This window comes from Xenopus tropicalis, chromosome 5 (genome assembly GCF_000004195.4).
Source record: "Xenopus tropicalis strain Nigerian chromosome 5, UCB_Xtro_10.0, whole genome shotgun sequence".
Taxonomy (NCBI): domain Eukaryota; kingdom Metazoa; phylum Chordata; class Amphibia; order Anura; family Pipidae; genus Xenopus; species Xenopus tropicalis.
Window position 1 is genome coordinate 77,385,976 of NC_030681.2, and position 25,173 is coordinate 77,411,148.

General features: G+C 37.9%; 2 protein-coding genes across 4 annotated transcripts in view; one reads left to right on the forward strand and one right to left on the reverse strand.

Annotated features, from left to right (window-relative positions):
• The window catches only part of mettl24 (methyltransferase like 24), a 31,878-nt gene extending 20,438 nt beyond the window's left edge, over nt 1–11,440 (forward strand). For all 3 annotated transcript variants that reach the window (XM_031901534.1, NM_001127109.1, XM_031901533.1), the window contains 2 exons: nt 4,531–4,759; nt 9,732–11,440. In XM_031901534.1, the coding sequence (XP_031757394.1) occupies nt 4,565–4,759; nt 9,732–10,046 (510 nt within the window). In that variant the 5' untranslated portion in view covers nt 4,531–4,564 and the 3' untranslated portion in view covers nt 10,047–11,440. The remainder of the gene's footprint in view (nt 1–4,530; nt 4,760–9,731) is intronic.
• Nucleotides 11,441–16,929: 5,489 nt separating this feature from the next.
• Nucleotides 16,930–25,173, reverse strand: part of cdc40 (cell division cycle 40) — a 31,030-nt gene continuing 22,786 nt past the window's right edge. Inside the window, exons 12-15 of the mRNA NM_001011457.1 lie at nt 23,683–23,816; nt 22,282–22,358; nt 18,767–18,911; nt 16,930–18,134 (exon numbers count right to left, since the gene is read on the reverse strand). Coding sequence (NP_001011457.1) covers nt 17,957–18,134; nt 18,767–18,911; nt 22,282–22,358; nt 23,683–23,816 — 534 coding nt within the window. The 3' untranslated portion in view covers nt 16,930–17,956. The remainder of the gene's footprint in view (nt 18,135–18,766; nt 18,912–22,281; nt 22,359–23,682; nt 23,817–25,173) is intronic.

Here is a 25,173-nt window from a genome sequence, read left to right on the forward strand (position 1 = left end):
TTAAGGAAAATATTATATATATTCTTGAAAACCCAATGTAAGCCACAGTTGGTCTAGTTAGTATATGGAGTGGACAATCATTTGCTATCATAGGTATTTTTGTAATAACAGTATATGGCGGGATGCGGTAATACACATGCATTAATGGGGATGGAATTTGTAACTAGAAAGCCAGGCTTTAACTCTAAAAATCTGCAAACCCCTGCAATTAATCATTCTTTTCAGTTTCTGGGAGAACCAATTTGATACTTTGCAGGATATGTTTTCACCTATGCACCATTTAATTCATCAACACTTATGCTTTTACTTCTAGAGCTTTGATGTTCTGACAGTTCTTCTCTGACACTGAAATGTTTGTTGTAAGAAAGTACAGTGTTTGGTACTAGACTAAGAATTTACCCCCCCCCCCAGTTGTTACTAGACCCCAGGAGAATGATGGTGGTTGTTGTAGTTTAGCAGCAGAATATGTTCAAATTCAACACAAAATCTCTAGATCATATTTTACATGTTCCTTAATATTGGCTACTTTTAGACTTCACATTATCCTTGTAGCTGCTCGGCACTGTTGCCAGATGGAAACCTACAGCAACACTTGGCAAGATCTGACATTTAAAAGGCTTAGTGCCAAGCCAACCCCTCTCCAGTTCTTAGAAAAGCCTTTTCTTATCACATTGCAGCAGTTCCAAAGAGATTTGAATTAACTGATAGTATGCAGACGTGGAATTGAAGTTACATACAAAGATTAATTGTGAGTCACTGAAAGCCACTTTCCTCCACTGATTATGAAAATACAAACCGCTGAAAGGTTTATAGCTCCATGTAGGTTTCAAGAAACACTTAAACATTGGAAACTGCAACAGACTGTAACTATCTGTAATGTTTACCTAAAAAAACTCAACTGTTGCTAGCATATTTAATAGACAGACTTTTATAATAAGCCTTCAGTCCAAGGCCACTATGAGGCAGACCCTTTTGTGTGTAGTGGAAGGGCTATGCCTGCTTGTTAAACGGAGGTAACCACAATCCTGGAAGATGCTTCATTTAAATGTAATTTAATTGCATACCAACCATCAATGAAGCATAGTTGCAGCTAGTGGCACTATTCTGTTCAGGGCCATTTTAAAACAGGTATAGGATCAATTATCCAGAAAGCCCATCTCCATAGACTTAATTATAAGCAAATAATTCAAATTTTTTAAAATGATTTCCCTTTTCTCTGTAATAATAAAATGGTAAGATATACTGAATCCTTATTGAAAGCAAAACAATCCTACAGTGTTTATTTAATATTTAAATTACTTTTTTAGTAAACTTAAGGTATGGAGATCCAAATTATAGAAAAGATCTCTTATCGGAAAACCCCAGGTCCCAATCATTCTGGATTACAGGTGGTCCCATACCTGTAAATGGTCAGGGTGCCTACAATCAGACTAAAGGTGGTCATGCATTTTGCAATCTGCTCTTTTGCAGAGTTAATTAAAAAGGGTGGGCATAGGCCCATAGCTGCCATTGGAGTGAGTTAGCTAAAAACAGCAGGCATAAATGCCATTGGAGCGAGGAAAGCATCAATGAGCCAATGCAGTCCCCGATCCGACAGGAAATCAAACCTGCCCAATTGAGATCTGCCCAATTTTATACTGCCTGACCTGCTGTAACCTCTGAATAGTACATCCCCCAGAATTGGACCCCTAATGTGAGTTCTAATATGAGTTCTATCTTGACTGTAGCTAGAATATGTGATAGATCAGCCAAAATCATAGTGTCTTAAATTCTTTTATTTAGAAATAAACAGCATTTAGTGGAAAACTGAGCACTGAACATGGCTTGTGGGTTGGTGGTGGTGGGCGGGTGCATTTTTATAAACAGTCTTTCCCTCTTCATGAAAACTTTATGACACTAATTATAAGTGAGAAGCTGAAATGCTATTTGATGGTCCTGAATCAAAACATTCCTATCAGCCTTGTCAGTAAATGCCTTTACAGGACTGACATATTTCCAGATAAGTGCTATGATGTCACTGCTTGGGCTTTCATATCATTCTAAATGGCAAAGATTTGCATGAGAATCCTGCTTAAGCACCATATAAATTATTTCCCATATGTCCCTGGAGAGGAATATGGTTAGCAGTGTCACTTATAGATTCTCCAGTGTTTAATGTGGCTGTGCTCTGTACCACTGCTCCCCTTTTCATAGAAACTCAAGTCACAGTTTACATAACACATTTTTTCAGATTATTGGAAACTCATGCCCTGTTAGAACTTTTTGTAATGCTGTCCTTTTTAGTTAAAAAGAAATAGCTTTAATGCATAACCAGTTTACACACCCATTTAGATGCCATCTCTACCCAAGCCTGCTTATATTATTTTTATAGACATGCAGAAAATCCCTTGTATTTCTGATGCTCCATATTGCATGTCTGCATCCTCACAATACAGATGATTGGTAAAAAGTAATTTGAATTCTTTATTAAAAAGTCTCTGGAGGTTCCATGGTATTATAATGTATCTAGGCTAGAGGGGAGTGACAGTAATGCTGAGAGGACTGGTGCCATGCAGTTGCAACAATGACATTTCTCTGCTGTTAGTTTTTAGTGCATGCTTCGCCAGCAATAAAAAAACAAATACCCTATGGTATAGAATCCTTTCAAGGACCTCTGTACACAATAACTTACGTTTGAGTATAGGAAAGCAAAAGTCTTATACCTAAGGCATATTTTAATTCTAATTAATTAGCTGGAAATACAGTCTTTATTTTTGCATAGGTACTAAAGTATTTAATATTGTCTATTATATCCCACTCTTGAAAGAAATTCTGAAGATAAAAGTAATTAGTGTTCATAATATAAACTTCATCACTGAACTATGCTGTAGGCAGTCATTCCACAAGGATGTTCTTGCCAAGAATTTTGTTTTTAATGATGCGTAGTCAGTCCGACTCCTTAAGAGTACAAGAAGGCTCCTGATAAAGGCTGGCATTTAAAACAATCTGGTAATACACTGCTTTTGTTATCCTTACCCATTAGAACGACTTCACATTCAGCGAAATGTGTTTGGTTTCCCATGATTGAAATTGAGAGATTTTCATTGTTAAATATATTGAGGCCTCTATACATTACTGTACGTATAAATTAAATATAATATTCTTTTATCATAGGATGACAGCACAGTACATACAGTGTAATTACAATTACAACTGAAAAGCCATGTCAAAGGTTCAGAAAGCGTCACTGACTCTTCAGAAAACCTAACTTGGGCTTTACGTTGGCCTTGTATAGGGCTCCATGAGATGTAGAGAGTCTAGTAGTGCTAGGACAGCCATATACACCAGTATAAAAAGCACTGAGCCATAGTTTTTTAGCCTCTGTAAGGTAGTGATGGATCCTTCACTATCACACAGGAGACTAATGTATTTCCCCTTATTCATAAACGTTGCAGTTTTGACTTCAGCAGACCGAACAAGTGAGTTGCATTTGCAACTGTTAATTTGTTTTTTCTTCATCAGTTTTAAGTTTGTCTTTGATGAAGGTTATTTCACTGTGCCCATGTCCAACATATAGTGCAATCATATTTTCTCAAATATAACTAATGAAAAATACAGTGTTTATAGTAATAAGCATTGTTTACAACTGCAATTTGCTTCTGTTGAAAATGTCTACTGGCAAATATGGGTGTTTTGTTGACTTTTAATATATACTGACCTGATTATTAATCAACAGAAAATTTTTCATCTCAGTATAGCATAACCATCAGACAGTTTTATAACTTAAACGATGAGCAGTGTACAGCACCCTTATTAAATGAACATGGCTTAACCTCGGATACAGCAACATTTCAGGCACCACTTGGCCCTTATCAGTCTTGATAAAGGGCCAAGTGGGGCCTGAAACATCGCTGTATCCGAGGTTAAGCCATGTGCATTTAATAAAGGCATTTTATGATATTAAGGTGCTGTACACTGTTAACGTGTGACTATTGGGATGGAATGTGGCCATTGAAGTTACGTGCACCTGCTACTGCCATTGCAGGGGGACAGAGGAGCTGATTATATGAAATCGGATTTTATAATTTATTATCAAACAGTTTTAAAAACGAAGTAAAGTATGAAGCATACCTAATCTTGGGAGACAAATCTTCTCTGCAAGTCCTCATCAGTGCATATTATTGAGAACAGCAAAATGTGTTTATGACCTCTCTGTGGAGAATACCTCTGCCAAGACAAACATTAAATCGACTCCAATTAAATATATAAATGCAGACATGCAGTAAAATAAGGTTAAATATGTAGAGAATCCTCTGTTGAAGGAGCATATAGACAGTAATGCAGAAACATTTTGGTTTTCCTTTAAATAGCCTGCCTGGGCACTTGTGAAAGTCAGGAAATGAAGGTTTAGGCTAGACAAGATTCAGGTATATGATTCCTATGTATGCATTAAGTTGGCCCTCAGCACATCCTTATTGAAAGAGTAAGAGGAAACCTGCCCATAGCCAGCTAAGATGTTTTAATGCTAAATATATATTTTTTTGTTTTTAGACTGGGTGAAGATGACAACAATTTTGAAGTCAATATGGCCAGCAGAGGGTGTGAAGTCCATAGGTTTGACCCAAGCATTGCATCTACACAGATTCATGAAGGAGAACGTCTTTGGCATCATCGTCTTTCCATTGATTGGAGGGATCCTAAGCCTGCCATTGCCACACATAAATTACACATCACTACTAAAAAACTCGGTACCATTCTTAATGAATTTGGTCATTGGAAGGTAAGAGTTGTTCAAGCTTTCAGCAGGTCCTAGGCATACTAGTGGACTTATCATGTAAACCTCCAAACTTAACATGTTGGCTAAATAAAGCCTTCTATTTGTAGCCTCTCCAACAAAAATGTTATTTCTCATAATCTGCTGTGTTGTAGCTTGTATTTTTAGGGTCTATGACCTAGGCAAAGACTGTTGTCCTATTAGCAGTGCTGTATTTAGGTCTGGTGCCACCCTAGAAGTGATGTGACGTGTGTGAAGTCACTTCTGTTATGAGTGACATCATGTCTGACAAAAAATCGCTGGGTGCCCCTTCACCCCCCCAGCTCTGCCACTTGATTTACGCAGGTAGTCTCTGGCAGGTTTTTTATTTTTTAAAAAGTATTGCTTATATAGGCACCCGAGAGCTGTCCCCCTAATGCTGCCGCCCTAGGCACAGGCCCTTGGGTGCCTATATATATATATATATATATATATATATATATACAGTGGAGGAAATAATTATTTGACCCCTCACTGATTTTGTAAGTTTGTCCAATGACAAAGAAATGAAAAGTCTCAGAACAGTATCATTTCAATGGTAGGTTTATTTTAACAGTGGCAGATAGCACATCAAAAGGAAAATCGAAAAAATAACTTTAAATAAAAGATAGCAACTGATTTGCATTTCATTGAGTGAAATAAGTTTTTGAACCCCTACCAACCATTAAGAGTTCTGGCTCCCACAGAGTGGTTAGACACTTCTACTCAATTAGTCAACCTCATTAAGGACACCTGTCTTAACTAGTCACCTGTATAAAAGACACCTGTCCACAGAATCAATCAATCAAGCAGACTCCAAACTCTCCAACATGGGAAAGACCAAAGAGCTGTCCAAGGATGTCAGAGACAAAATTGTAGACCTGCACAAGGCTGGAATGGGCTACAAAACCATTAGCAAGAAGCTGGGAGAGAAGGTGACAACTGTTGGTGCGATTGTTCGAAAATGGAAGGAGCACAAAATGACCATCAATCGACCTCGCTCTGGGGCTCCACGCAAGATCTCACCTCGTGGGCTGTCAATGATTCTGAGAAAGGTGAAAAAGCATCCTAGAACTACACGGGAGGAGTTAGTTAAAGACCTCAAATTAGCAGGGACCACAGTCACCAAGAAAACCATTGGAAACACATTACACCGCAATGGATTAAAATCCTGCAGGGCTCGCAAGGTCCCCCTGCTCAAGAAGGCACATGTGCAGGCCCGTCTGAAGTTTGCCAATGAACACCTGAATGATTCTGTGAGTGACTGGGAGAAGGTGCTGTGGTCTGATGAGACCAAAATAGAGCTCTTTGGCATTAACTCAACTCGCTGTGTTTGGAGGAAGAAAAATGCTGCCTATGACCCCCAAAACACCGTCCCCACCGTCAAGCATGGGGGTGGAAACATTTTGCTTTGGGGGTGTTTTTCTGCTAAGGGCACAGGACAACTTATTCGCATTAACGGGAAAATGGACGGAGCCATGTATCGTGAAATCCTGAACGACAACCTCCTTCCCTCTGCCAGGAAACTGAAAATGGGTCGTGGATGGGTGTTCCAGCACGACAATGCCCCAAAACATACAGCAAAGGCAACAAAGGAGTGGCTCAAGAAGAAGCACATTAAGGTCATGGAGTGGCCTAGTCAGTCTCCGGACCTTAATCCAATAGAAAACCTATGGAGGGAGCTCAAGCTCAGAGTTGCACAGAGACAGCCTCGAAACCTTAGGGATTTAGAGATGATCTGCAAAGAGGAGTGGGACCAACATTCCTCCTAAAATGTGCGCAAACTTGGTCATCAATTACAAGAAACGTTTGACCTCTGTGCTTGCAAACAAGGGTTTTTCCACTAAGTATTGTCTTTTTTTGTTAGAGGGTTCAAAAACTTATTTCACTCAATGAAATGCAAATCAGTTGCTATCTTTTATTTAAAGTTATTTTTTCGATTTTCCATTTGATGTGCTATCTGCCACTGTTAAAATAAACCTACCATTGAAATTATACTGTTCTGAGACTTTTCATTTCTTTGTCATTGGACAAACTTACAAAATCAGTGAGGGGTCAAATAATTATTTCCTCCACTGTATATATATATATATATATATATATATATATACGGCCCTGCCTGTGAGGCTACAACTGTATTGTTACTTTTTAATAATTATCTTTCTATTAATGCCCTCTCCTATTCGTCTTCTAACCTGTCAATTAAATCATTGCCTGGTTGCTAGGGTAAAATGGATAGGAAAGGAGCTAGAGAGAATTAAAAGCTAAACAATTCAACTACCAAAAAAGAACTATGTCTCGGTTAAAATTGTTTTAAAATATCACATCATGTCTACATCATACTAAAATTTAATTTTAAGGTGAAATACCCCTTAAATTCATAATACTTTTGTGCAAAATAGAAGGAAATTACTTCTTCTCTTTGGGGTTCATGTGTTTGTGTGTGTGTAGGACCCAGGCTTTGTTCCTGCACAGTCCTCCAGCTTAGTCCCATTTAGGTTTGTTCCTGGGGTCAACCATATAAAGGTACATTGTGGGGTAAATGGAATTTGGGTATTTTTAACATATTGTTAGACCATTACTGCAGGTGATGGGACAAAACTGGCCTATTTTCCCAATATAAGGCATCCATCTATAGTAAGGAAGCAGTTGGTGCAGGATTAAGCCAAATCCCAAAAGTTTTCCAAGATTTCTAGCCAACTAGATTCTGTTGGGCACAGGCTCCATTAATCTGGTACCAAATCTGAGCCATTATGCATCATGGCTAACTGTCTTCATATTCAACCAAACTATTTAATCTGCTAGGTCTTGCCCACTTTGTGTATGAGAGAACTGGTTATATCTCACTTTGTACTATCAATGCTAGAAACAAAATTAAAGCAGATAATCTAAACTACTTGTTGTTTCTATTAATAAAAAGAAATAAAATAAATCTCATTAAAATCCTCTGCAGCTGTGCCAAGTTCCCTTCTTAAGCTCAAACGTAGCTATCATTGTGGCAAGAACACTCGCTAGCATTGCATCTTTAGATTCATTGTAGTAAAAGCCCAGTAGATCCATTCATCTGTTTTATTATCATTAAACATATAAATAGTTCTATGCAGTTTGTCTGAATCATCCTGCGCTTCTGCTCAGTTACCCTCAGTATAAACAGATATTTTGCTTTTTGGTAATAAAGTCTGTGCATCTTCTGTTTCCTGTAACACATGCATCTGCATTCTCTAGCACCAGGCAATATGGCATCTTAACTTGCTTCATTTATAACTTAAATTAGAGATTTGCTAAAAAGCTACAATAGTCTTTATTAGGTTATTTATAAAGTATAGGCAAACAGTGGCTTGTATGTTTGCGAAGGCTATGATACACGCAGCTGATACATACATTGTGGTGAGAGATGAGGATCATTGGAAGACCATAATATTTAATTTCACATGTTCAAACATCATAGTTGTTACTAGGTGGCTTAGAAGATCCATTCTTCCTGAACTTTGCAGGGAGTTTGATTATTTCACAAACATTTACATCGCCCATCACCTACTATGTGTGCTTTCTCTAGTGCTGTACCCCTGGCCTCTCTGTACCCTTATTCCAGTCATTTCATCAGAAGAGATAACATGGGAAAAACACTTAAATAAATATTTTGATTACACTCTCAGAATATTTACAGATAGGTATAAACAGCAGTAACGCAACACACACAAATCACCCTAGATTTACTCCAGATCTTAACAACATGCATGCTGAAGTTTTTCGGTAAAGAGAACATGTCTAGAAATACTTTAACATTCCACATAACTATAGTACTGTCTCATTATAACTTTAACTTTTGATAGTAAAGCCTAGGATATTCCATATACTGGAAATCATTCCTAGAAGTGCAGAGGCTGTTGAATCAACAAAGGGAGCACCAATATCATATTAAGGGCTCTGGCACACGGGGAGATTAGTCGCCCGCGACAAAACTCCCTGTTCGCGGGCGACTAATCTCCCCGAGTTGCCTTCCCCCTGCCATCCCACCGGCGAAAATGTAGGTCGCCGGTGGGATGGCACACGCGGCGGCGCTATTTCACCGAAGTTGCCTCGCAAGGCTTTTTTGGCGATTTGCGCGAAATCGCGCCGCCGCGTGTGCCATCCCACCAGTGACTTACATCTCGGGGAGATTAGTCGCCCGCGAACAGGGAGTTTTGTCGCGGGCGACTAATCTCCCCGTGTGCCAGAGCCCTAAAGCTGGCCATACACGCACCGATAATATCGTACGAAACCTCGTTTCGTACGATATTCTGTGCGTGTATGGCATGTCGGCGAGTCGACCGATATCGCAGGAAGCTGCTGATATCGGTCGACTCGCCGATCGGCCAGGTTAGAAAATTTTGATCGGGCGCCATAGAAGGCGCCTGACCAAAATCTGCCGTCAGGGCTGAATCGGCAGAAGGAGGTAGAAATCCTATTGTTTCTACCTCCTTATCTGCTGTTTCAGCCCTGAACAGTGTGTGGCGGATCTGACGATGTTTCGTGCGACGATGGTCGCACGAAACATCGTCAGATCGCCACGTGTGTGGCCACCTTTAGAGTGAAGACACATGAAGCTACTAGTGGCAGATACTTGTCACAGCTACTAAAATAGACAATGCTGATCATTTACTGATAATTGTCTCTACGTGTGTTTAGCAGAGGCAGTTCTCAGTATTGTCTATTGCATGGTATTTTCTGGTGCTAGTGGTAGTAGCCATGACAAGTAGCTGCTACTAGTAGCTTTATGTGTCTTCACCCTAAAGCCCCAGTTAAATTTGTCCTAGAAAGCACTGATCCCTCCCCTTCCATTTAGCTGAGGTGACCTAGAGCAACTCAGCCTGCCTAGAATTTAAATTGATTGCCTTTTTTTCCAATTAGAGAGAAGAATGCATTTATATGAGCTTTGGGTACTTTCATGTTGAATAATTTGATTCTGTTGCATTTTCAGATAGATGTTCTTAAAGCAGACATGGAAAGTGCTGAGTGGAAGATTCTGGAAAACCTCATTCTAGAAGGTGTTGTTGAACAGATAGGACAACTGATCTTTGAGATCCACCTTCACTGGCCGGGCTTCGAAGTCAGTGGAAATGACAGCAGCGTTGTCAGATACTGGTATAGCCTTTTTAAAGAACTTGAGCGCAAAGACTTCAAACTTTTCTACACTTACAAGGACTTATCAAAGCCACAAAGGTTCCTTAAAAAGGAAATCTATAATGCAAGCAGCTGCTACATACTAAGCTGGGTAAATACTAGATGGACATAACGTGGATACATGTATTCATTTGAACATTCAGAGCAGAGTCACTGTAAGGTTTTGTTGCCAGAAATGAGTATGGAGTAACAGTCTTTACATTCATTTGTATAAACAACAAAGTTACAGAACCTTAACAGTAACATTTCTATGTTTTCTGCAAAGGAAACTCTGGGTGACTTAAGAAAACAAAGTGTCACGTATGCATTCGCACTGTCAACTCACTTTATTGCTGGTGGAGGGGCAAAAATCTTGTGCTGTTGCGTAACAAGATTTTATCTGACCCACAAAATCTAATTAAAATCTCCTGTGTATTTAGCCCTTTACCTACAGGTCAGGAAACAAAATGACTACTTTTAAGTTTTTAATACTTGCCCTCAACATAAGGCTTGTATCTGCTAAAACCACCTTGGTATTGCTGCTTTGCTGTCAGCTTGTTAGACCAGGGAAATACGTCTTGGACTGAGTGGTAAGTGGTTTGAAGTAGTTAAAAATAGTCATACTTTGATGGCATCCTTTTAGGGGGCATGGGAGGGAATCTTGAGTATTTTGACACAGAGTTTCTTAGCAAGAATAAAAACATAGAGCAGCCCCCTACAAAACAACCCTATGTGCTTTTGCCCTCAAATAAGTGTTTCTATATTAACAGCCAGTTGACACCAAGAAATAAAAATGCCCTGAATGCACTTACATATACTGGTCACTTAGATTGCACTTTAGAAAATGTTTGCATTTTTTCAAAAACATGTTTTAATTCAAAATAACGGTAGTTTATTTTACAAGGTTTTTGGAGGAAGGTTATGAATGTTTGTTATCTAGGGCTTCAACAGAAGAAAACTGAACAGAGCTGGCTGCAGACATGCTGCAAGGAAAACATTTGTTCATATACAGAAAAGAAATGCCGAACCAATAATTTCTATTGTTTGTCTTACTGGTCCTTTAATAGTTAGCCATGCAGCATGTAGATTTTCTATGTCAAATATATACAGATACTGTACATTTAAAACAAAACACATCTACACGCTGCAGGGTTGGTTTATAATTATAACATGCACTGCAGAACTGAATAGAAATGAATGCAGTAGGGTGCTTTAGAGCTGGTAAGCAAAGAAGCTTGCAGAAGTACACCATAACTTTCATCTGTGTCCCATACATTTTGTAATTTTATTGGTTTAATAAAGTGCAGCAGTCAGTTAAGGTGACTTGGTTATAATAAATATTATGGCAAAAAATCTCAATGATTTACAGGGACCATATTTATACTAAGAACACAACTGGATTGTGTTGATATGAGAGCTTTAAATGGGTTGTTTGATATTTATTTATACCCACTGACTTTGGAATGTCAAAAGATGATTTTTTGGATGTCTAAATGAACAATAAAGAATGTTGCTGGTTTTAATATATAATGTTGTGACTTGTTAATGCTTGGTGGGCCCATAGTGCCACAGACAGCTAGGGACTGATGTAAATGTGCCACTTTTTATATGTAAATGCTAAGAAAATCAAGAAGACTGAGCCACTTTGCTTCTTCTGTCTGTGCTCAGCGCGCTATGTATTGAAGTGAGCAGATTGGGTTGGCTGCATATGTATCCCGCAGCAGCTTACATTAGACAAAACTAAATAATTGATTATTCAACTTCCATTTGAACCAAAGAAACCACAGGTTTAACTTTCTATGCACTAAAGAATTGTCTATAGAAGACATAAGGATAGATACTCTACTTGCAGGCTACAGTGCCAAACAGCAGAAATGAAGCACTGCTGCCTGGGATGGTTATTGCATAGCTAAACAGATGCAGATAATGTGGTTATCTGCAAAACCCAAGGTGCCAATATTTGGATCTGCCACTTGTTAAAAGTATTCTGTATAGGATCCCCGTCCTCCAATGAACCGTGTTGTATGTAGAGAGACAGAAATGATAGACTAGGCTTTATTTACAGTGCAAAACAGATACAAATGCCATACATAAAGCGATTGCTTCTATATTTTCTAGTACCTACTTTCAGTGCACCCATTGTGCTTAAAGGAAAAGTAACACAAAAAATTTTTAAGTAAAAAATCTATTCTACCCTACCCCAATAATTGCCCTATCCTGCAAACCATTTATTATTTTGAATGCTTTATTGGAAAATACCTGTTAAAACTTGGCTTCCAGTCATTTGAAAAAAGGTGATACGGCGATGCAGGGGAAGTATCAGGGGAAGCATCCGATCTATTGATCAAGCCTAGCCTGACTCCTTCCTATATTAGTGTTACTTTTCCTTTAATATTGAGGTGAAGACAGTCCCTTTGCACCTGCCATTGATCAGAGGAGATGCACAGGTCTCCCTAAAGAATTGCTTTGTGACCATATTTTGTATGTGGGCAATGAAGTGCCTTGCTGTCTCTTAATGATCTGAATAAACTTCAGCTGCACAGCCAAGTGTAAGGCTAATGAAAGGCAGATACATAGCTATACATAGACTAAAAACAGAATGTTCTAAGCGATATCCATATTTATAACTAGTTCAGTACAAAATGTCACTAAACAAAAGTAGACGAAGGTTGGGAAAATAAAAAGAGAATAAGATGATTTGCAAGTCATTTAACCCCTATATTTATTTGGAAATAGTACAAAGACAAAATATTAAAAGTTGAAACTGAGAAATGTTATTGTTTTGTGAAAAATATATACTAATTTTAATTTGATGCCAGCAACATGTTCCAAAAAAGTTGGAACAGGCACCAAAAGACTGGAAAAGTTGTGTTACAAAGAGCAAACGAGAGACGGGGTCACTCAGAAGTAAAGACTGAGAGGGGCACAGCACTCAATGTGCAGGCAAATATTCCAACAATGTAAGAATAACATTCCTCAATGTAAAATTGCAAAGAATTTGGGGATCATATACAGTAGAAATTAATATTCAAAGATTCAGAGAAATCTCTGTAGACAAGGGACACGACCAAAAGCCAGAATTGGATGGAAGTGATCTTCAGGCCCTCAGGTGGCACTGCTTTAATGCAGTGATTTTCACTAAAGAATCATGTCCAATGAACCAGAAATGACTGTATGGGTTGAAAGATAATTCTGAAAATCACAGTTTATCACTGCATTTACAAAAACAAGTTAAAACTCTACCATGCAAAAAAGAAACCATGTACAAACATTAGGGATGCACCGAATCCACTTTTTTGGATTCGTCCGAACCCCTGAACCCTTCGTAAAGGATTTGGCCGAATACCGCACTGATTCCGAATCTTAATTAGCATATGCTAATTAGATTTTGGAAGGGTTAAATATGGGAAACATTCTTAACTTTCGTGTTTACATGACAAAAAAGTCACATGATTTTTAGGATTCCGATTCGGTTTGGCCAGAGGCAAGGATTCAGCTGAATCCAAATCCTGACGAAAAAGGCCGAATCTTGGCAGAATCCTGGATTCTAATAAACATGAACAAAAAAAAAATCAGCATTTTCTGGGCCCAAACTCATTTCAGATGGACTGAGGCCTGCCCTATGCTGCCTGTGGGAGTTGAACCTAGGGAGGGTTTTTGCTGTGCTACCACTAGGTATGGAGTTTTACACACTCTGCTGGCAGAAGCACGCAGTGGGATGGACGAACATGTAAAGATATGGCTTGCCCTTACATGTATGGTTGCCTGGACTTAAAGTGCGAATGGCATAATGAGTACTTCCACTACTACTTCACATCCTTGGGTCTAGTAAATCTTCTGTCTGCTATTATCGACCCTCCACCACATAGGACAGAAATATTCTGGTGTCAGTACCACAGAAGCTGGGCAGCACTGGTTTAAATCATGAATGGGCTACCCAGCCCATAAAGTTAAGGACAAAAACACATAGTTATAGTGGGTGCAGTTAAGGTATCTTTTTACATTGGTAAATATTTATGCTACCCTCTTGAGTTAAAATTTTTCAAAGATCTGTTTGATTTAAGCCTACAGAAAGAAGATAGAGGAGCATTTGAGGAGTAATAATACCAGGCAAGTGTGGAGGGGCATTCAACATCTCACTAGTTATAAATCAAGCATCACTACAACCAGTGAGGGGGATGCTGCTCTAGCAGAAGAGCTGAACAGATTTTTTGCTCGGTTTGAGGTGACACCAACAACGGGACTATGGCAGTCAACTAGTCAAGAGGAGGATGTGTTTCAGGTGGGGAGACAGATGTGAGGCGGGTACTGAGGAAGGTGAACCCAAGGAAGGCTGCAGGACCTGACGGCGTGGCAGGGCGGGTGTTGAAGGACTGTGCAGATCAACTGGCTGAAGTCCTTACTAAGATTTTTAATCTGTCCCTTTCTCAGGCCTCTATTCCATCTTGTCTTAAGTCTTCTATCATTGTTCCGTTGCCAAAAAAATCTGCTACTAAGAGTCTGAATGACTTTCGTCCAGTGGCACTCACTTCAGTCATCATGAAATGTTTTGCGGAATCACATCATTGCGTGTCTACCAGCCGACTTGGATCCTTTCCAATTTGCTTATAAGGAAAAAAGATCTACTGAAGATGCTGTGGCTACAGCCCTTCATGTTGCCTTGACCCATTTGGAGCAACGGGGTGGTTATGCAAGACTGCTTTTTGTGGATTTTAGTTCGGCGTTTAATACCATACTTCCACTACGATTAGTGGCTAAATTGGCAGTTCTGGGACTTCCATCTTTCACCTGTAGTTGGATTTTGGACTTTCTGTCTGGTCGCTCTCAGAGGGTTAGACTGGGTTCACATATCTCGACTGCTCTTACTTTAAATACTGGGTCACCTCAGGGTTGTGTTTTGAGTCCACTACTGTATACTCTGTACACATATGATTGTGTTCCTTCTTACTCTGGAAATAAAATCATTAAGTTCGCAGATGATACTACGGTGATCGGACTGATCTCGGGAAAAGAGAGTGAGATGGACTACAGGGATGAGGTTGAGCGGCTATCGGAGTGGTGCAGAACTAACAACTTGCTCCTAAATACTGCGAAAACAAAGGAACTGGTTGTCGATTTTAGGAGAAATAAGACCGACATTGAGCCACTCATTATTGATGGAACGAATGTGGAGAGGGTTTCGGTGTTTAAATTCCTAGGAATGGAGTTGGAGGACGATCTGACTTGGAGTGCAAACATCAAGGGGCTGTTAAAGAAAGCGCAGCAGAGGCTGTACTTTCTGAGGATTTTAAGGAAAAACCATCTTCCTAAAAATCTGCTTCTTGCATTCTATCATTGTTCCATTGAAAGCATACTTACATATGGATTATGTGTGTGGTTTGGTGGCTGCACTTCTAAAGATGCAAAAGCACTAAATAGGGTTGTTAGGTCGGCAGAGGAAATAATTGATTGTTCGCTCCCCACCCTGGAACACATTTACATCTCTCGCTGCCGGAAAAAAGCTATGGACATTATACATGATCCAACCCATCCTGGCCACTGTCTCTTCCAGCTTTTGCCATCGGGGAAGAGATATAGAGTCTTGAAAGCAAGAACAAATAGGATGAGAAATAGCTTCTATTCAAAAGCAATTATGGCCCTAAATATGAAAGACTGATGTATTGCCGGTATTGTTGCTAAATGCTTTTCGCTTTGAGTTGTCCTTTTTTTGCTTCTGTAAATCTCGTTGTTCTCGTAACAATGACAATAAAGATATTCTATTCTATTTAAATAAGCAACATGCTAAAGAAATGCTGCTAAACTACCCATTACTAACATGGCCTTGTATTCCACATGGAAAGGAGAGGCATTATAGTCAAACATTCCCCAAAATCGTTCAGAATACCCCTTATGAAACATGCTTATGTGCAGGTCCCAAAACCCTCCTAAAAGATATCACATTATAATGAAAGCACGTTTCCATTCTTATGGTCAGATCATTTCCTAATAGCAATGGTGGCATATTGGTGTGACTAGCGGCCAACTGAGCATTGGGGAACCTGGAAGAACAATGGATAAGTCCTCTGAATACTCTGCCCTAGGTAACAGGATGATGCATTTTAAATACATACATTTTGAACACAGGGTGTAATGTATGTGTGCGTGTCTGTATATGTGTTCACACAGGTGTGGGATCTATTATTGGAAACCTGTTAACCAGCAAGCTCTGAAATATGGGAATGTGATCTCACTGTCTGATTCTAGACACTTTTGATTTGTCTTTTCTCTGTAATAACACAGGATGTGGTAGTTAACTAATTAAAACATGTTTAAACAAACACTTTTTGTAATATTTTTGGTGCCATAATGAATAATGCTACATATTATGAAAGGGACCATTTTATCCAGAAAACCCCATGCCCCAAGCATTCTAGATTAGTATATATTTATTTTTATATGTATATATTTTTCTCTATATTGTTTCTTCTTTATACCTATGCCTGAGCTATAAAATTAAAGGATCATTAAAATACATGCTGAGCAGATGCTTGACAGTTACATAATTTTTAAACATATATGTATTTTTTAAATACAAGAAAAGTATTTATTCTATAGGTGTAAAGAACCACGGATAATGTTTTGTCACCACCTTAGTAATAGAGTCATGGTATTGTACTCAGCTGACTTATCTGCTCTACAGATGTGGGCCCTATAACCCAATTTAAGTTTGAATGGCTGCCCCATGGCTACATAGTAGCTTATCAACAATTCAAGAAACTCTGAAGCAAACACAACTTTTACTAGTTTGTGCAACAATTATTTTGTTTTAATATATACAATGAACCACATATATTTGCAAACACCCATAATGCAAATTTCTGTAGAGTGTGTGGCTTGTAAAAAAAGAAAAACATTTGTATCACACACTTGTAGTATAAAAGCAACAAAAAGGAGTCATGAGTCCCTTGTGGCAAGTTTGTAAGCAATGTTCTTAATGAAGAACATATTATATCTGCTCTATATTATTACAAGAAGTGTAACAAAAGTCATTAAAACTTTATTATGGCTTATAAAAACAAGATCTATGTACATGGAACATAAATAACTGATGCTTAACAATTGGCTGCTATAAATCTCATGGAATACATACATGTCATGGTTCTAAATGTAACCAAGTAATTAAAGGGGCAGTATAACCCTTTTTTTAACAAGAGTTCAATAAATAGTGTTTATGTTGAACTTCATTTTTGTCTATTGTTTAAATTAAGAAAACATTGATTTTTGTTAGTTGTTGAGCCAAGTAGGACAAACAGATGATACTTTCTTTTTCAAAGTTTCTGGTTCTTGCAAGTAACGATGATAATCAGATTACCAGTGCCAATAAACCCTCTTCAAAATCAACTCCTTAATAACTTTGTAAGCCAAAACACAAAATGGGATGAATCACGCAAAGCCTGTTATCTGTATTTAAAGTGAACTATTTAAAGCTGATTTTGAATGACAACATAGGTCAAAATAATGCTTTCAAGGAATAATGTGGACTAAAAAAATAGGAATCTATTTATTTTTCTCATGTTGAAAAGGGTATGTACAAGTTTATACTGCTGCCCCCTTAAGCTACTGCTGCCAGCAGGGCAAATCAGATCAGAAAATACATTAGGTGAAACATTTTGTTTTAAAATAAAGAATGTTCTTTAACCTGTGGCACCTTATCTGTTGGAGAACTACAGAAACCAGGAACCAACATGACTGTTTAGACTTGAAGTCCAGCAACTGGATAGTCACATTTGAGCTACTCTTTAATCCATTCTGTTAAGCACAAAAATACACCTGAAGAGTAGAAAAATAGAACCCAATCAGCATGCATCTGCAACAACATATACAAAATATCTTTCTTTCACAGCTGCATTATTGGCAGCCTTATCACATTTACACTTAGTTGGCACTGTTAAGTGATCCAGATATTGGTGTGCTTCTCCGGTGCTACTTATACTTTTGTCCAAAGGTAACCAACCATTATTTATAGCCTCACGGAACCATATAGGCACAGATGTTTCACTCTGCTTAGTCCCATAACTTGATAAGACCATCCCATCCACATGTGATTACTTTGGAAGTTTCATGAGGGTGCCAAACAGCACTTATGCAAACTTTATCATGTGCTTTCAGTCTGCTGTACAGTTTAGTTGTCTTCCAGTCCCAAATGTTCAACTTTCCATCTGCATCTCCCGACACTACATAGCTGTATATGGAGAAGAAAAATCAACTTCTGTTAATGCATTAAAGTAACACAATTATTAAGAGTGTGTGCGCATGTAAAAGCACAAGAATAAAATTGTAGTTATACATGTCACAGTTTTTCTTATTGGCTTCCAATATCCTTTGTAAATTTCAGAAGGGGGTATGTTATTTATTTAAGTACACAAGCTATTACAGTCAGTTACAACCAGCACCCAACATATTTCCTGTGTTGGCAATTGGTCATAATCAGCTAAAGGAGTTCAGTTTGGTTACTTTGGGATATAGTATTCTCTCAAAAGACATATAAAGTTGCTATAATTGTCTCTGTCTTTGATGTCAGGCAGGAAAAATTGTAACTATAAAATGGTCATGTAGAACCAATGTGCAAAAATAGACTAGTAGGCATTTTGAGCAGGAAGTGAGTGATGCAGTGCCACCTGCTCTCTGAAGTGTCTCAGAATATATTTCTCCAGCAGAACAGTGAATCTGGGCATAACAAACTTACTGCAGCACCCATTAAATTTGTCTGATTGGTGACCAGTAAAAGTCCTGCACCCTCTGCTCCAGGTTTTATGTAGTTTAAAGGGTGAGGTTCCCTGCACTTTTAGCCTCTTCTTGATACAGTTTACTTACCTCATATCTGGAGAAAAGTCAACTTGACAGGCATACCCTGCCACCATATGGCCCTTGAAGATTTTCTTTTTATTCAGTCTGAATCTGTTTTGAGCACCAAATATTAAAATCTGATTGTCCATGGACTGACAGGCTAGCCATTTACCTGTGAATTTATGAAAGGAGATCAATCCTTAGTAAGAGTTAGAGAGTTTGATTTAGTGTCTTTGCTTGCAAATTACAGGGTCTGTAAACCCAAACATAACACACGGCAAAAGAAATAGAATGTAATTATAAGCATTTTTCCAATATCCAAAACGTTATATCTCTCTCCCTATATATTTCTAAGATAGAAGCAGAAACATGCTGCAGAAATCAGCATGTTAAAAACCTTTATTGCGGAGGTGCAACGTTTCGGGGCAAAGTGACCCCTTTATCAAGCATGCTTGAAAAAGGGGTCACTTAGCCCCGAAATGTTGCACCTCCGCAATAAAGGTTTTTAAAGGGGCTTGCCCCCTTTTTTTGCAGCTCTGAGTGCCATTTGCTTTTTGTCGCTACTTAGGTTTTTGGGAGGGTGCTGATCCCTCCAGCAGTGTGCACCGGCGTTTGAATTTTGGAGAGCCAAAGGGTGTGCGGCACAGGTCTCTGTTTTGCATACGAAAGCCCTAGCAACCACATGGCAGTTGAAATTCCAAGCCAGTGAGTTGAAGAAAAAAAAAAATGTAAAAATAGTTATGGGATCCCTTATTTAGAAACCAGTTATCCAAAAATCTCTCTGGATTACAGTAAGACCATCTCCATGACAGTTCATTATAAGCAAATAATTCTACATTTTAAGAAGGATTTCCCTTTTCTCCGCAATAATAAACAATACCTTGTATTCGATGCTTGCTAAGATATAATTACTCCTTAATAGAGGTAAACCAATCCAATTGGGTTCATTTAATGTTTAAACGATTTTGTAGTACACTGAAAATATCAGGGTCCAAATTACTATCCAGAAAATGCCAGGTCCCGAGCATTCTAGATAATAGGTCCTATACCTTTATTTCAATATCCCTAATCAGTAAAAGAAATAAAGGATAACTGCAAATAGTCTTACAATAGTGCTGTCTATATTATACAATAACTAATTTTAAGGTTAACTTCCCCTTTTAGTGTGCTTTCATTATGCAGTTTTTTTTTTAAATTAGTTTTTTACCCCCTTAATTTTTATTTACAGCTAAGAAACAGAATATGGATAAACAGAGAAAAGCTGCTGGTTACTAACTGTAGCCATAAGCCAGGTGGCAAAACCAAGTTAAAGGCAGTGTTAAACAAAAGCTGCAAGGAGTATAAACCACAGTAAATGCAGACCATCATAGCCTGAGCTGCATATATACTACTGGTTTAGTGTTGGCCGCATACCTTAAAGGAAAACTATACCCCAAGAATAAATAATATATATATATATATATATATATATATATATATATATATATATATATATATATATATATATATATATATATATATATACTGTATATGTAATTATTTTGTGACCTATTAAAGAATGTCACCAAACTGGAATATATATATCAATAAATATTGCCCTTTTACATCCTTTCCGTTGAGCCACCATTTAGTGATGGGCTGTGTGCTCCCTCAGAGATCACCTGACAGGAAATAATGCAGCCCTAACTGTAACAGGAAGTAGTGTGGGAGCAAAAAGCAGAACTCTGCCCATTAATTGGCTGATGTGACCTAGCATGTATGTGTGCCTTGGCTTGTTTGTGTGCTCTGTGAATCCTATGATCGCAAGGGGTGTCCCTTAATTCTTAAAATGGCCATTTTCTATTTTGGATTACCCAACAGCACATACTACTAAAAAAGTATATATATTTAGATAAAGTTGTTTTTACATATGAACTTGTTTATGCAATATTATTTTTAGAGAGACCTACATTGTTTGGGGGTATAGTTTTCCTTTAACTCGGCAGATGATAATTATTTTTTTTTTTAATTCATGATATTAAACCATGCACAGAGCATGTTTGTCTTGTACTCTTTCCTAGCAGTCAGTGCCCACTATGTGAAAGTAACCCGATTTATGATACTTGATAGAGTACAAAGGGTGCTCAGTATTTCCCTTGCAAAGGCGAGGACTAAAAAATTACCTTTCCTGCTGCATTAAAGGCAATGGATAAAAAGATGGAGTATAAAAGTAAGTCAGTCATTCTCCATTTGAAGATTTACCATTTCATTAATGCACCCCTCCTTATTAGGCGTATACATGATATAGGTGTATGCTGCCTCATACCTATACCCACAATGACCTTAGAATGCATATATGTAAAGAAATATTTTCATAAGGTTACTTTAGCATATTTCTAAATCTAATAGTGCATACAATGATGTAGCATCTGTAGGCTGCAGCTGAATACTGAGTAGGCTATTTTTAGCTTCATCATAGATCAGAAAAAACTAAACCTCTGGTGCTGGAGAAAAGACAGTGAACAGCGTAATTTCCCTTGGAATATTCCCAGAATCACAAGTAGCTATGATGAACCAAGGTGTATATTAAGGGTCATGGAATGTTTTAGGTAATTTTTTCTTTACTATAGCTAACCTTTCACATGTGGTAGTAGTGATCCTTATATTATATGCAGAAAATTGTGTGTTTGCTTAAATGAAATTGCAGGTACAGTGTAGGTCAGATGGCACATTTAGTGTCCAAATAGGCTCCACTGATGCTTTAGGCACTCTCATATGTAACTTTGTTTTTATGAGGCTGCTTCCATGTTACTGAAAGGGCTGCTGTAGTGGGTTAGGTTGGGTAATGGGTCTAATGGTGGCCATACACATTACAATTATGATCTTATAATTTGTAGACTACACTAATGTTTCTGAATCTGCAGATATGCAGGTAGAAACACAACACACCTCAAGCAAATAAAAGTGATGACAACTGGTGGAGGTGGGTGGATTTGATCATTGAGGATTTTTATCTTTAATTATATGCAGGTGTAGACATTGATTTCGAATTTTGAAGACAAGGCTGCTTCTATGAGCCCACGTGCTGCAGAGAACATGCCATTAATGACTGCCCTGTTAACATATCCCAATATGATCACTGTCATCTGCAGCAATTACAAATGTAAGGACATGCTTAAATTAAAAGGTGTAGACATGCTCCTGTACATGCCTGCCAGATGAGTTGTAGTGAGCTCTGCACACTGGGCTCTGAAAGTAGAAATGTGCAACATCTGATTTAATATACAGGTTTTGTCTAAGCATGACGACTACAACCCCGTTTCCAAAAAGAAAAAAAGTTGGGACACCGCATAAATCATATTTAAAAAGGGAATGGGCCGATTTGCAAATCAGTTACACCATATATTTAATTGCAAATCATACAAAGACAATATAGCAAATGTTGAAACTGAAAAATATATGTTCATTTAGGACATCTGTCTGTCCTTGCAGTGCAAAGTAACCATGCAGATTAGGACAGGTGAAAGACTTGAGGTAAAGCAAAGTGGCTTGTGCCGACTTACCATTTGGTGACAAGGTGACAGCAGGCATAGAGTGCATGCTTGGCTCTGCTATGTACTTAAAATCCACAGGAATGTCCCTTAAAAAAAAATGCATTGGCCCTATTATACAAAGAATCAATATGTATGCAGATCAGAGTATGTGAGCTAGCCACGACATTACTCTTGAGAAAAGGGGGGGGGGGGATGTCCCTGAAACGTCACGTGAATGTGGCAAACTGCATGGATAAGTAACTATTTTCACATTGCTTTGAACTCTTTTTGTCTATATTTTTAACGATGCTTTAAAAAAAACTACGTTTTACATATACGGAGTGCGACTCGGTTGGTGAATATATTATATAAAAAATACAATATTAAATGAGTGAATTATTTGTGTTTGTGTTGCCAGAGGTTAAATCTTGGCTACAGCAGGTGACTAATCTCCCCAAAATGTCTTCCCACCTGCAATAAAGTGAATTGCCTGTGGGAGGCATACATGTTGCTTTGTTTTCCTCCTGCAGAAAACTTCAGGGCAGCTTTGGAAAACAAAGTGCTGCTTCTAACTATCCACCGGTGATTCACTTAATTGCTAGTGGGAAGATATTTCGGGGAGATTAGTTGCCCATGGCAGCAGAGATTTACTGTGGCCAAATAATCTCCCAATGGGTCCTAGTTTTGGCCATTTCTCAGCTGAAAAATGTAGTGGTAGCAGTATAGAAACATGAAGTTCCTATTGATTTAGGCAACTAAAACATTCAGGAGAGGTGTCAGGGAGAGTAGATATCTTGTTACCTGTCCATTGTTCTTAGGCCAGACAGAACAAATAAGATTCTGTTCGCATTAGCTGTTGAGGGGGTGGGGGAAGGGGCATTAGTCTGAAGGGCACCAGTAAGAGAGCTGCAATTCAGGACACTGAAATAACTAGAATATCTTGCTTGATATGTAAAAAATAAAAATGTTTTGCTTTCAGTAGAGGATTACACCTGATGAACCCTATTAGTTGCTGTGCTTTAAAGACAGCATGTTTCCCTACCTCCCCCCACAACAAATTCAGGGCCATTTTCAAGTTTCTGTAAACATTTTAACATGCAAGAATGCAAAAGAAAAACAGTTCTTGAAAATGCCGGCTGTTAATGTTTGACTGTTTAACCCCAGCTGAAGCATGCATAATCAAAGCACATACATCTTTAGGAATAAGAAATGCTTATACCATCTGCTGGAAAAGAACATATGCTAGAGAAAAATACAAACAGTATCAAGGCAAAATATATAAAACTGGAATTCTAGAAAAAAAAAAAAAAAAAAAAAAAAAAAAAGAAAAAGCTGTGCCAATAGATTCACTTAAAACTACTGATTTTTTAAAAAAAATATCTTATACCATTTGTGCAAATGATTAGAATAAAAAAAAAATACAGAACTCACCACTCCCACACCCTCAAGCTTTTGTCATCTGAGGTGCTCACAAAACGCCTATTCTCATCCACAAATGTGATGGTGTTGACAGCCCCCAGATGCCTGTCATACTCTTGGACTATCTCTCCACTTCGAATATCCCACTGGAATGTTGAAGAGAGACTTTTTTAATAAAAAAAACAAAATATATGACACTAACCATGTTCTGGGGCACATTTATCCAAGAAGCTGGACAGTTTTTTCTAACTAAACTATCTAGGAACACTTGCAGGGATTATATATAATACCCACACCTTGATTAAGCTGTAAAAATCCTAGTGATATCACATGACTCAGTACTGTCTAACTGAATGCTTTGGTCAAAGCTACCAAACAGAAAGAGAAAATTGAGACAATGCTTATGATGTAGAATTTACAGAAGCCACAATTTTACATAAAAGTAAAAACAAATCAAATACCATCTAATACTTCCATAATATACAAATCCCATAATCTTTGGGTCTGTTAAATTATGAGATTTGGGCCTCCTTTAAAAAAAGCAACCTTGTAGGCAAACTGAACTTTCAGAATGATCTAGACTAATAATCTAAAAAGCAATTAGCTTTTTTTCTTTTTTCAATCTTTCTTTTTTAACAAAGATTTTTTTGTAGCTTTAAAGTTTGAAATTTAAAGTTATCTGTTGCTAGAACCATTCATACTAGCAACCATGATCAGAAGAGAAGCAAGAGGTCCTGAATAGAATGATTAATACAAAGTAATAAAAAAGCTTGCAACTTAAGCACCAACATTTGCAACAAAACAGTAGTTTAAATTTTAGGTTGGAGAGGGGCAGATAAATACTTTTTAAAAATCATATCAAATTAAATATTAATCTTTTGAGGAATTGCTGCATTTAGCATTTCTCTGATCTGGCAGTGTTTTTACACTAAAAAATTTGGCTGGTGGAGAAGGGCCACAAAACTTATTCCATGAGACATTGTTAAAATTGCTACTTTTAGGAATTTTTCAGGAATTGGAATGCAGGTGAGGGAGGGAGAGTTTCTCACTAATCAAGTAACTCATCTAGCTTTGGGGAAAGTGTGCAAATGTGCTGCAATAACTCGATAACATATCTGTACAGCTGTGAATTAATATGACGCAGCCATATCAGATCTTTTAGTGAACACACACATCTGCATAATGATTTTGTGCTGCAACAAAGCTTACATTTCTATTGCTGCCCAAGATCTAAAAATGTAACATAATCAGGACCAGAAGTCTATTTAAAATCAGAACAAGCTGTTTACATTTTAACAACATAAAGAACACTCTAAATAACTAACAGACAAACAAGCAGTATTGTCTGTGTTTGTTGCTCATGATAAGTGACAACATATAAAGCTATATGTAGCAAAAACACCTAAAAGATGGTCATACACACAGGGGAATACTATCGGACAACCTGGGCAATTACAACCAAATGTGTCTATGTGGGTCAATAATAACCCAGCAGTCCCATCA